Here is a 14,224-nt window from a genome sequence, read left to right on the forward strand (position 1 = left end):
TTAGGTCAGGGTAGTAGGGCAGGTGGCACTCCGCCACACACAGAACTCCACAGAATTCCACATAGTTTTTAGCCAACTCCCCGGAATTCCGAAGAGTAGAACTCCGTGAGCTCCGCTCACCCCTAGTCAAGAATGGGTGGAGATCAGGCACAGAATGGGTTTTCACGGTTCAGCAATGGGTGGAGTTTAGAGGTGGTGAGGTTTTTTGGGTAACAATAATGGATGGAGTTTTGGGGGTGGTGAGGGGTTTTTAGGGTTCGCTGATGAGTAGAGTTTAGGAGTGTGAGATATCTTTAGGGCTCAGGGATGGGTGGAGTGTGGGGTGTTGAGAGTTTTTAGGGTTCATGAATGGCTAGAGGCTAGGTCTTGTGAGGATTTTTAAGGTTGAGTAATGGGCAGAGGTAAAGGGTGGTGACGAGTTTTAAGGGTAGGATTGTGGGATGAGTGAAGTTTACACATAGAAAGGAGTTTTTAGGGTTCAGGAATGAGCAGAGATAAGGGGTGTTGAGGGGTTTAGGAGTCATGGATGGGTAGTGTTCAAGGGTGTTAAGTGTTTTTTTTAGGGTTCAGGGGTGGGTAGAGCTTGGGCGTGGTAAGAGGTTTTAAGTGGTCAGAGATGGATGCGGATTAGGCATAAAAAGGGGGTTTCAGGACTCAGGAATGAGTGGATTTTAGAGGAAATGAAGGTTTGTATGGTTCAGGTATGGGTTGGGTGCAGGGGTAGTAAGGGCAGTTATGTTTCAAGGAGCGCTCTATTTACACCTTAAAAAGTAAGCATGCAAAAGCCAATTTCGAACAAAAAGATATTCTATGAATTGCTTTCTATGAATTGGTGAATACCATGAATTCTGATAATTTCTATTAAATGGCTTAAGTGAAATGGTTTCTAGTAATGGTATTCCGTGAAATCGTTTTTCCATGAAATCACATACAACCATGCGCCTTGACCTGATCATGTGAGACTGAAGTTTCTCTGAGATTAAATATGTGCCTGGGCATAGAGGTACTCATCTGAGAAATATTGCAAAAATGGTGGGTTTACCCATTTTGTCAAAACTTTGAACATAGGAAAAGGATTACATCACTTTGGTATGGGAAGAAACAATGATATTGGGAATCCCTCTCCCACAAGAATAAAATGAATGCATGTCACCCAACTGGGTTTGGCTTGATGATCTGTGCATTGGAAGAAATCAGGAAAGATGTGGGAAGTTCCCGCCTGCTCTATTCTGCTCATGATGGAAAATGTCTTGAAAAATAATACTCCCTTTGCAAGTGAATGACAAATGTGGATTTGACTTTTATGCAGCAGTAGGTGTCATAACTCAAATAACTGTTTAGAATGGCCCGTAAGTGTGTTCTTGTGTCAGTTGTAAAGATAATTATACCCATTTACAGTTGGCATTAATAGAGTAGTAGATGTTCTTGTTACTTAAATTGGAACATTTGTTTGCTAAGCACACACTGGACGTGTGGTTCTGCCAAGCTGCTTGATCGCATGAGTTGTTCATCAGGCATAGGGTAACAGTTTACTCTGCAGGAAGTCTTACATTTCAACAATGGTGTATATACATGATTTATATTCAGCATTTCCCTTACCTGCGTCCACAAATGAATGCAGTGCTTGTTGGTAGTAGAGCTGGGCCCTGTCGTAGTTTTGCAGCTGACTGTAAGCATAGGCTAAATTACACAGGCACTGCCCCTGTGCATTCCTGTCTCCCAAAATACCTGAAAGAAGAATGCAATATATTTTTGGATAAGCAGTGTGAGGGAATGGCAGGTTTTATAGCATGACACATTATCTGCAGCACAATTGCGACACCGTGTTCAGTTCATGTGTCCGATACAACACTGAGTTTGTGTTTCATTTTAACACCCCAACCCGCAACACATCTTATGTTTATGTTACATAAACAGTATTTTTTAATGAATTTCCAGTTTTAAGGAACAGGTTGGATTGACACTCTGGACACCAGGCCAAGCAGAAGGCTATGAGCTATGTTTTGCACACTTTTGGGTTGAAGTCGGTGTTCTGCCATCTTTGCAAGGTGCTGGGAGCAAGGGGGCACTGCATGGGCTGTCTGGATGGCACTTAAGGAGACCCGGTGGGATTAGGTATGCCCTGAAAGAAGCACTTCAGTTGGGGTTGAGGCGCCATCTTGCTGCCCCATGGAAATAAATGCTATCCCACACTGACTAGGTGCAACTGGGTTTTTGTGAATGGATGCTGACACAACAGGGAGCAATGGTCAGGGCAGGGGTCTCCCTCAAGGCGCACAACTGGGGTAAGAATTTTATATCACTTGACCCAAATCGAGACTCTTCCTCAGAGACAGCTAATGAAGTGGATTTACCAAAGCTCATAAGTAGTGGCAGTAGCATCACACATCCTTTGGCCGAATGATGACATTACACGTAAGTAACATCATGTGAATGTTTAACTCGATGTCATCTCAGAAAGTTATATCATGTGACTTGGCTTTGATGCCATCATAGGCACTGACACTACACTGACAGCTCATGACCTGTGAAAGAGCATCCTCAGGATTTCTCCATTGTAGGGATTCTTCTTACAGATTTCGAAAGAGAAATGTTGAAAGAACTGTTAGCGATTTCTGTGAGAGGAAGGATCTGAGTTACTACCCCACACATCACCTGCATGAGACATGGTTAATATATCCCTCTACCTCAATTAAAATGGTGTTTAGGAAATGGAAACAAAATGCATTGTGAAATAGCACCTTCATTGAGAATAGCAAGTATGACTGGCCTAAACATCACTGTATTACTCTCTTTTGGAATTTGGTGCAAATATATAGCAGGACAGACAGAATGATAAATTTACTGGAATGTAGCACATACCTGCACCTTGTTTATAACAAGCATTGGCAATGCAGTGGGTCTCGCGTTTGCTCGAGTTAGAGCTACTAGCATTGTAAATTCCTAACTGGACTTTTCTTGCCACATAAATTGAAAATTAAAAATAAAACAATTGACATGAGCAAGCTGATTCAAAGCACCACAGCCACCATAAGCATGAGCGCGAAGGAGAGACACAAAAGGAAAAAGAAGTTTGCTCGCAGTCAAACGTATTGGCGAACGTGCAATTATCAATGTAACAAGGTCGATGGCCAAGGCGGTAACAAAACTGCCCCAAAGAGGCATGTGGTGGGTGGGGTTAAAAGCCCACAGATAGATTACAACAGGCCAGAGCGCTTGCACGCTCAACCTAAAAAATGAGTATAAATAAAGCCACAAGTAGATATTACTCAGACTAGTCTACAGTGCAGTGCGTACTAACAAAACAAGGATTTCTAAAACCATGTACAACGTTCTAGTCAAAAACATAGTAATAGATGGGACATGTTTTTGAAGCTTCTATGTCCACCTTTCGATCCACCCCATTTGAATGCAAGATAGACAACAGCCCTGCACTGTCAAGAAAACATGACTGCAAGTTTAAATATCAAAGAAAGCTCATTTAACGTATTTCCAAAGTTACTCTGGCCTTCTAAAATAACTCATATTGAAAAAAAAAATTCAATATGAGAACCGAAATGGAAACCTTTTTTCCAACGTTACTTTTTCAATAAATTGGATTTTCACAGCATGCAGTTTTGCTTCAAATACACAAGGGAATGTGTAACACATCTGGGAATGGTTGTCAAGAGCAATGTCTGTGGTCCCAAAGGACATACCAGGGATGTCTCTGATGCTCTCTAGTTGACATTCATGGGCCAGGTTTCGTTGAAACTGGAACTGAGGAAAAATCTGCAGACCCATGTGCTCTTCCTAACAAGAGGGCTGTTGTACATGTGTAAAGAGACTCTTTGGACAGTAGCAATGCAATAAGTGAAATTGTCAATATGATTTATTTACAGAAGCTGAGGTGCACTGCTGGAGTTCAGATCCTGGTCATAAGCATCCTGAATTGATTCACAATGGAAGGACAAATTTGAACCACTCCCAAATCCCAAAAGCATGTGCCATCAGAAGCTAACCATTGGACCACAAATACCAGACTTCTTGTGCTGAGACCTAAGAAGTTTCATGATTTTAGGTGTTTTTACAAGACATTCTGCTCCTGGCTTTTTGTAGTTACAGACAGACTGTCCCATCACCTTTTTTTCAAAAGATCCAAAAAAGGGAGCCATGGAAAACTACCCACTTGAACTAAACATTCTTGAGACCCCGACAATTGTTTAAAATAGGATGAGGAAGGTAGGGCCCTACATTTCAATAATGGGGACTGAGAGCCAAGGCTTCACTAGACCTTACATCAGAGAAAATTGCACAAAAAAACTGTACAGTTATGTGGGAATACTTATGAATTGGTGGAAAATGTTGGAGTAGAGTGTTGTGCTTAATTTGAGGCTGTGGTTGCAGGTGGCGTTCACCACCTCTTAGTTTTGGAGACCAGCATTTATTTTCCCACATCAGACTTTCACCTGTAGCAAGAGAGAGCAAAACACACAAAGGGGAAAGACGGGGGGAAATAAAGGCAGACAAAATGTCATAAAGGGATAAAGCAGGAACCTGCAAGAGTGATGCCATTTGCTGAAGCTTCTTGGTTTCCCCTTGAAGTTTGATTCTCTATGTACCAGACCTCTTGCTGCCTGATTTCTTGCCCCGTTCATGCCTGGCTTCAGCCAAAGCCCATGTCCTGTTCCTGTGCTGCTTTCTAGAGATTTCTGTCAGCCCTTGCCTTTTTTTTACTCCGGCCTCTGACTTTTTCTTAAGTCAGGTGCACCCCCTGGGCTGCTCCCTTTGTAATTGTTCCTAGTTGTTCCTTCTATTTGTTCCTTCTATTCCTACTATAAAGTCCCTTCACATATGTATTTGCTTGCCATAGCTCTTACATTTTCTCCCCCAGTTTCCTATATTTTGCCCCTTGATTATGTTTTCTCTCTCAGTGTTTCACTCTTCTGGCAAGAGAGATGTTTTTGTCATGAAGGGATGTATCTTGGTAATGGACCAAAAAGTGGATAATGAGCTAACTCTGCACCACCCTCAAAGGTTGCTGATAAAGACTTCAAGAGGGTATGGTGCATTGTCTAGCATCCATTATATGAAGGGGACAATTTCTGCTAGAGGAGTCCCTATTGCAATTACTGGGTTTAAGCCTTGTCACAGCCAGCCATGCATGAAGTGTGCTGAAGAAGCCTCAGAGGATCTGATTGATTGATTGAGTACGGGATTTGTAAAGCGCAGGCAGTTACCTCCAGAAGGAAATGTCCTGGTTACCTGAGAGTGGAACTGAGCTTAAGGACCCTGAGGGAGTGTAAATACTTTGGAACCCACTGATAAAAAACAACAGCATTATCATCTTAGGATGAAAAGGTGATCCAGTTTATTGGGAGTGAATGGACGCCAGACTTTTGAGTAAATATGATTGTCTGAAGCCCTGTTGCCCAATGGACAGTGAGAATCCCCCTGTATGAGCAGGAGCTTCAGAGCCCACTGGCAGAGAGGAGACTCAGGAATCCGAGGGTGAGCAAGGTTTACTGAAGGCTCAGAGACCTGAAGATGAACAGCAGAAGACCTGTGAATGAATCGCATTGGAATAATGGTGTTTCAAAACTTGATCAATATTACTGACCCTACAAGCTGTAAATTGATTCATGTACCACACTTTTCCCCCAAATTAGCTCCATCACTAACCAAACAATACTTTGTGAAAGGTCATGATCTGAGAATGTGTACCATTTTTTTGGGTGCACGGGTCTATGGACCTGCTCACTCTGCCACCTTGTACACTTCAGGCTGATTGATGTAAGATCCCGTTTCTAATGTCTGGCGAGCACCACAGCAACGGTCGGGCCTGTAACTGCTGACCGCCCGATTGAAGAGTACTGGGGATGATGAGAGTGAATCCGATTGCCCACAGAGAGCTCATCAGGCTTGTGTCCTACTCCATTGGCGGTAATGCATGCTGTTCCCATCATGCCAACTATTGTATTAGAATTGCTGTCCAACATTGAGGCTTATAGTACTAAAGAACTGAATAACTAAATTAATATATAAGGTGACACTAATATGTGTATAAACAGCAAAATCTCAGTGTAAAGCAGCTATCGGTAAGGGGTGAAGCATACAATGCTCAAATCTCCCCTTACATAAATTCTAGTGCGGTATCTCCGTGAGATGAGTGTCTCCCTAGAATTACGAAGGTCACAAGTTCAAATTCAGCACGACCTTTCATCCTTCCAAGGTCAATAGAATAAGTACAGCTGAACTTTCCTCACATCCCTGAAGCTTTAAATGGCACCGCTTTAGTTAGAATTGATTTTTGCTGCTCAATCTGCCTTACCGAACAAGTCTGCTGCCTCCATGTGCGCTGCGACAGCTGTCTCATACTGGCCCATTGCGTTCTCCACCGCTCCCGAGTTCTGCAGTAGGACGGCCATCTTCTGGTTGGAAAAGTTGACCCCTCTGCAGCAGCGCATGCTTTCTTTTAGGCAGCTCTCGGCCTCTGTGAAGAACTTTACTTCAGCATAGTGAATGGCAAGGTGGTTGTAGAGTTTGACTGAAAAAAACAGATCATGTTTACAACAAGCACCGTGTTAGGTTTAATGACGTGGTTTCAGGCTATGGCTATTAGCATAATCTATATTTAATTATTGACTAACCCTCCACAGTGCAAGTTGAATGTACTTAGCAAATCACCTCGGTCTCAATTCTGAGTGCTCTGGATGGGATGCAGTATTTATCACACCCAGTAAATACCAACCTCGTGCAATGAGTGTTTACGTCCTATTCGCTCATCTCACACCTGCAGGATACTTCTTATTTTTTAAATGCCATTGTGTTTTCTTGTGAATTTCAAGGTGAAAGTGCATAGTGATGAACGCCGCCCACAGACATTGTGGAGCATATTTATTATTTTAATGCAGCAAGCCACCTTGCTGTGCTGTGTGAAAGGGAGAGGGCCGAATGCACTGTATTTAAAACTATAAAGCCAGAATTTATTAAGCACAAAAATCATCCATGAGGGTTTCAAAGCGCTGAATTGTGGGCATGGGGAGATTGGGCGACGTGCCCAGAATCACAAGATGTTGAGCCAACACTGGAACTCAAACCTGGTTTCCCCAGCTCTGAAGTCAGAATCTTATGCTGTTATGCCACATCCTACACGCACTGTATGGAGATTTCCAGCTCTCTAACTGTGCTGGTACACAAGGTTCTGCCCAGAACCAACACAGGCACCCTTACACCATGATACAAGGGTTCCTGCATTGTGGGCAGTATTATTTTTGTGCTGGAAGGGAGGCCTTCAGAAACATTTTCTGTGAATGTGCCAAAATACATGGGGGGATATGTGGGTACACCCACACTCCATCCACGTAACAAAGCCCTGGGGCAGAGCAACGCCAGTTAGCGACTTACGCTGCCTTGCGTTACTCCACATTTAACAAGTCAAGCAGGGCCATTGAAGGTGGCCTTGTGTGGCTTTGTAAATATAATTTTAGGTTTTGTATTGCCCTTGCGCCCCCTTGCGTGATGCAAGGGCAACATAAACCCAAGCTAATTATGGGACTGAATTTGCTCGATTTGCATGAATCATGTTGAGCCACAACTGCAAAATGTGTCTTTAAGGCCTATTCCATGTTGACGCTTGGTAAATGGGTAAATGCAGAACTCAGTGCTCACTGTTGTGTCTTGAGCAAGAATGTTGTAGTTTGGAATGCTGCCAGCATTCCAGCATCTCTGGTTAGATTGATTCTAAACATCAGTGGTGAGTTTGTCAGTTGGCGCTGGGACTCCAGTATGTAGAGATTTTGGCTGGTGGGCTTGTATTCTCATGTACTTGAATCCGGAATGAGTACTTCCTTTTCTTCATCTACAATCGAGTTCAGAGTTTTTTACTTACCAGACTATACACTTCATATTGATGACGAGATTATTCAGGTGCGGATGAGCCCACCCCGGAGAGATTTCTGTGTTCCAGCACCTTACTGTATGCAATACATGAGCCGAGCAGCTTTTTGGATTGGGTTTAGCTCTGTATAAGCATGCATCTCAAGATGGTTTGAGCAACTGTGCAATAAATCAAACACCAGAGTGTTTCTTGCTTCCTATGTGATGTCTGACATTTTATAAGGAACAGAGGTCAAAAGATATAATTAGTAAGATTTTTTTTAAAAATAAAAATGTCGAGTAACGTACAAAATAGTATTGAGAAGTTTTCAAGTTTCAAATATGTCTGGAAGAGGAAGCATCCAACAACCTCCACATTTTGTGCCCAGCCCTGGTAAACGGAATGTAGAATGGAAGCACTTGTTTCGAGCATTTGAGAATTACTTAGTGGCCATTGATGCCAGCAACTTTTCTCCACAAAGGAAATTAGCATTAATATTTAACTGTCTGGTCAATGAGGGTCAGAAGATTTTTGATCATTTACCAACTGTACTACCTCTAGGTGATGATGCAGGTGACAGTGGAATGTGGAATGTATTTGTAGAAGCCCATTGGAAATTGACATTACATTTTCAGAAGACCGAGTGTTGTGTTAGCTTGCTTTAATTTTTATTGGAGAAAAAAGCAGCAGGAGAAAACATTGATCAGTATGGGACGGCACTCAGAATTTTGGCCAGCATATGGCAGTTTAAACATACGTTAAGTTAATACATAAGAGACCAGATTGTCTTGAATGACTATCTTAGAAAAGTACAAGAACATTTATTGTGTTCTACAAATCCCACTCTTGCAGAGACTGTGATAAATAGCTAAAGGAATAGAACGTTCGGTCGAGTCAGTAAAAGTGCTCACTGGTACTACTAATTCAGAGTGTGTAGGTGTGAATGCAGTAAAGAAAACTCAAGTTGTAGGTACAAAATATGTTAAAGTGCCATCTAAGAGTCTACATTGCTATAGATGTGGATCTAGCAGTCATTTGGGCAACAGTATGTATTGTACTACCCAAGGTAAGAAAATTGTATATTTCAGGAGGGTTTGCAAAGGGGTTGACAATATGAGGGTCATGTGTCCTTCAGAAGCTGAGGAACAGAGTGTAAACAGTGCATCTTCAACTTTACATGAAACCACCATTTTAACTTTAAATGTAAATGCTGAGTCAAGTGATTAACTGACTGTTACAACTTGTGATCCTGACACGCTTGTTTACAAAAATGGTACCTTTTCTAAAGTGAGAATCGGCGAAGGGATTTGCAGATCATGGCTGATTCAGGTTTACCTGCGTTGATGGTCTAAGAGGTCATGTTCAACTCTTTGTGGAAAAATACTATATTGCAGAAAGCAGATATCAGAACAGTTGCTTACGGTGATACAGCGATTGAAACATTGGTGTATTTAGAAAGGTTGTGTGTCGGAACAACACCGGAATTTACTACACCTGCCTTAAGAATGTGGTCCGAACCACGAATGTGTCTCTACAACGCATTCCTTTAACACACAAGTCATTACACCGACTTACCTTGGAGAAAGCCCTGGACTTTGGAATAGTATAATTTACTGTTCCAACTCCAGTCTATGCTACAGTAGAGAAAGTGTTGGACTTAAAGTCCAACAACAGTCCAACAACAATTCGCCTAAGGCAAGTTGTTGTAATGACTTGCGTGGTAAAGGAATGCATTGTAAAGACGCATATGTGGGTCGGGTTGCGTTGTAAAGGTATAGGGTGGTTCGAGACGTGTTGCTAAGGTGGTTCCATTTTGAAAGTATGCTATGTTTCTTGGGTAGAACTATCTTTACGAATATATATGTTGCAGTGGATGGATGTGATAGCATGGGTTGAATTGACCAAGATAGGCTGCGTATAATATTGAAACCTGGTGCGGCTACCCATTATAGTATGACCCAATGTTGGTCAGTGTGAAGATATAGAAGAAATACTGAGTAAGTATCCATAGGTGTCTGTGGATAACAGTGGCATAGTGAAAGGGTTTTAAAACAAAATTATTTGAAGAAAAATGTTGTGCCAGTTGCACATAAAGGGCGTGATGTACCTCTATGCATGAGAGGATCTCAGAAAACACTTGGAGCAACTTTAAGAAAATAAGACAATTGAGCCTGTGAATGCAGTGGAGTGGGTGGGTGCTGTAGTTATAGCTAAAAAGAAAAAATAACAAATCAGATTCTGCACTGACTTGAGATCTTTGAATAAAAACATAGGAGCAGATTGTCATTCGCTGCCTAAAATTCACAAACTACTAACCACTTTAGATGGTGCAAAGTTTTTCAGTAATGTACATCTTAAAGCGGCCTGTCACCAAGTCCTATGGTTAACATAGTGGAAGAGCATAATTTTATTCTTAACAGAATCTTAAGTATCCTGAAGGAACATTGCATGACAGTTGCTAAAGATAAATGCTAATTTCGAACTGATTCTGTGAAGTATTTGGGTCATACTATACCAACTTAGGGGATAAAACCTAAGAATGACGTTATTAGAGCCTTGAGAGAAGTATGTTGTCCATAAAACAAGGATGATCTGAAGTTGTTCATAGGTCTATGTGACTATTTTTCAAGGTTTGTGGGTAATTATGCCCTTATCATGGTGCCTCTTAAAAAATTGCCCAAGAAGAATGAAACATTTATTTGGGAAACTGGGCAACCAGAGGTCTTTATGGAGATAAAGAAAATGCTTACAGCGGTACCAGCTCTGAAAACATACATTAGTGGCCAAGAGTGTATTATTTGGGATTTCTTGATTGCTGGTGCGTCTTCACCCTCAGAAGTGGGAATATACATTTCACTCCCTTATGCACAACATGTATATTAAATTGGATCATTTACTCCTGGCAGGGGCAGACCCAGTGATGCTGAAAAGAGTTGACCATTTGGGAAGGTTCCTTTCTAATCATCCACCGGTGCTACTTCAGATACAGTGGGGGGGGGCAGATGCTTGTGGTGTCAGACGATGGTGCATGCCTCCTGGGCTCCTTAAAAAACCTGCTAGCAGGAAGACATTGGTCTTCGCACTTCAGGACTACCTGGAGCGCAACAGGGACATTTTTGCATCCAGAGCTATCAAATTTGACGCCCACAAGGGAGTGATGCAGGGGGTGTGCATAGGGACCACTTTCAGGGTCTGGAGACAGTTAGCAGATATTGGGGACTGGGAGCGACAATTGGCTGTTCTTCAGAAGGCAGAGCCTATCTTCTCAGTTGCACATTGAGAGGTGCTAGGTATCCTGCATTCCTTGTCAGAATTACGGGAATCCCTGGACAAATACACTCTCACCTCTTACCGGCACTGTCAGCATATGGAAGGCAATAAATCTGTCCGGCTTCTGGCTTGGATAATGAAACGTGAAATTGATACCCCCCCCCACATACTTCATTTACAAAAGCCAGGTGAGCAATAGGTGACTAACCAACAGGAAATCCTCCAGGTCCTTATGACATACTTCCAAGGCATTTATTGCCCTGAAGAGGATGATCATCTGAATGCGGAGGAGGCATTCCTGGCAGGGTTTGACCTGCTGCACCTCCTTCCTGATGAGGTGACTTCCCTCGATGAGCCTCTCACATTGGGGGTACTGAGGGTCGCTCTTTGTGAGCTAAATACTGCAAAAGCCCCTGGGAGGGGTGGTTTCCCTGTCAAATATTTTCAGGCCTATGCTACAACCGTAACGGAGAAACTTCTAGAGGTCTTCCTGGAGGCAGAGAGGGCCAGGACCTTAATTCTAACTATGCATGAAGGCATTACATGCATAATGCTAAAACAAGGCAGAGACCCTGAGGACCTCTCCTCAAACAGATCACTCACTATGATCAACTCTGATGTCAAAGTCCTCTGTAAATTACTGACAAAACATTTACAGGAAGTGGTGCATGGCCTGGTACACGAGGACCAGTGTGGATTCATGACACCGTGCAGCACAGCGTACAACCTTAGGCGGTTGAGAGGGGAACTTGCCAGGGATGTCCCCTTTCACCACTGCTATTTGCACTGGTGGTGATGCTAATGGTGATTCTGCTGCGAAGGAAACTGGAGAATTGAGGGTGCACATTGTCTTGTTGTATGTAGATGATGCACTGATTTATGTCCAGTCATCTGCAGGGGCTGTGCCCCTATTGTGGAAAATGGAAGACTTTGGTCGGACTTCTGGCTTACGTGTCAATATTAGAAAGACTTTGCTATTTCCACTGGGGAGATTGGTATTGGTGCCACTGGAACAGCTATCCGAGCTTGGGCTGTGATGGGAGGTTGAGTGATTCCAGTATCTGGGACTGATGGTCATACACCCAATAGCTTCCAATCAGCATCTCAATGTGGACAGAATTCTGAATGGCCTGACCTGGTCGATTGAGTTCTGGAGGATGTTGACCCTATCAGTTATCGGACGAGCGGCAATGCCTAGATGGTCTTCCTCCCAAGGTGTCTATATCTAGTACAGAACTCGCTGATTCCCCTTGGAGAAACCTTCTTTCACAAACTCAACAGTTTGCTGATTTCCCTAATATGGGTGGGAAAGAACAGCTGGGTGGCCCTGTGGGTCCTGAAGCATGATATGGAGGACGGAGGGGCTAGCGCTCTCAGATAGGCAGTTATACTTTTTCGCAGCACAATTGCAGCATGCAGCCCGATGGTTGACAGACACCGATTACTGGGAAAAAAGGCTGCTGTGGGACGCACATGGAGACGACACCCCGGCACACCTACTGATGTGGGGGGGTGTTCGGGAGATCTGGTTCCATATCTGGTACGGCATACAGCACAAATAAGGGAAACAGTGGAAAAGAAAGTACTGCCAATGGCCCCATTTGACAGGGAACTGCAGCTGTGGGACTTTGAGCCCTTTAGATCTATCAAGCAGGATATGCCAATGGACAGATGGAGGGCAGGTGTCTTTTAGCGGGTGACATATACCCAGGGAAAGTCTTTATCTCCTTTCAGGAGGGACAGAACATGTTCAGTGTGGGGCAGGAACATTTCCTCCACTAAGCAAAGCTAGAAAATACAGAAAAAGAGATATGGTGCATTCACTCAAATTAGATGGGGAGAGGGAAGGCACCTCATTAAGCTCTTTTACTGGGCAATTAGGGAGGATATGACAAACTAGCCACATCGGGTGAGAGTAGCCTGGGAACTGTATCTCGGGGCATCACTTGCAGATTCTGATTGGGACGATGCTTGCAGTATGGTCAGGGCTATTTCCTGTAAAAATAGATTTAAGCTCTCACACTTCAATTATCTACACCAAACGTATATGGCCCCCTCCCAGCTCAATACAATAGACCCCGACAGGGAGGTGAAATATTTGTGCTGAGGGGAGAAAAATGTCCCCTCTTTACACCTGGGTTGGCAGTGTGCGGAAGTGCATTGTTTTTGGACTAAGGTGGTGCCTAGGATTGAGAGGCTTCAGGCATTGATATCCCCTGTGCATCTGGGACGTGCCTGTTAGGCATACTAAAGAGACCCAAGGGCCTCAAGATGTTGTATAAATTCCTTCAGCTGGCGTTGCTATTGGCAAAACATAGGGTGGTCATTGAATGAATAGAGTCCTGGGCACCCAGTGTTGATATGTGGATTAGGGAGGTATTGGAATGGGGGGGTCGCAGAAGAGCCGCAAATACATCCCTCCCGCACAGAAGAAAATACCACTGAGGCTGTGGCAACCTGGAGGCTGCTGCTGGATGTTTTCAAGGACCCTGGGAGCTCAGACTCTGATTCAGACCTGAAAGAATGAGAAACATGAGTGTGTATTATACACTCTATGCTGGCATCACCAAGAAACTGCAATCAAGAATACAAGGAATCCAGAATGCAACAGCTAGGCTCATCCTGGACGTCCCCTGACACAGTCACATCTCCTCCCACCTCAAAGACCTACAACACAAGCACATCACCTTCAAACTTCTGACACACACCTACAAGGCACTACACAACATAGGACCGGCCTACCTCAACCACCGCCTCACCTTCTACGCACCCGTGAGACAACTCCGTTCTTCTAAGCTAGCCCTCACAACCATTCCCAAGATATGAAAAAGCACAGCAGGGGGAAGATCCTTCTCTTACCTTGCAGCCCGGATATGGAACACACTATCTCTCTCTTAAACTCAGACAGTCCACATCACTGAAGCAGTTCAGGAAGGACCTCAAGACCCGGCTATTCGATTGAGCAGCACACCCGCAACAGCGCCTTGGGACCCCACTGGTGATAAGCTGTACTATAGAAGTACTGATTGATTGATTAATTGTGAAACTATTTCCACATGTAGGAGTTGTATCTACCAAGAGTGAACCTGATCAATG

General features: G+C 43.5%; 1 protein-coding gene across 2 annotated transcripts in view; it reads right to left on the bottom strand.

Moving 5' to 3' along the window:
- The window catches only part of LOC138283889 (tetratricopeptide repeat protein 24-like), a 304,911-nt gene that overhangs the window by 226,621 nt on the left and 64,066 nt on the right, over positions 1 to 14,224 (bottom strand). For both annotated transcript variants that reach the window (XM_069222092.1, XM_069222094.1), the window contains exons 3-4: positions 6,311 to 6,526; positions 1,600 to 1,728 (exon numbers count right to left, since the gene is read on the bottom strand). In XM_069222092.1, the coding sequence (XP_069078193.1) occupies positions 1,600 to 1,728; positions 6,311 to 6,526 (345 nt within the window). The remainder of the gene's footprint in view (positions 1 to 1,599; positions 1,729 to 6,310; positions 6,527 to 14,224) is intronic.

This window comes from Pleurodeles waltl, chromosome 3_1 (assembly GCF_031143425.1).
Source record: "Pleurodeles waltl isolate 20211129_DDA chromosome 3_1, aPleWal1.hap1.20221129, whole genome shotgun sequence".
Lineage (NCBI taxonomy): Eukaryota > Metazoa > Chordata > Amphibia > Caudata > Salamandridae > Pleurodeles > Pleurodeles waltl.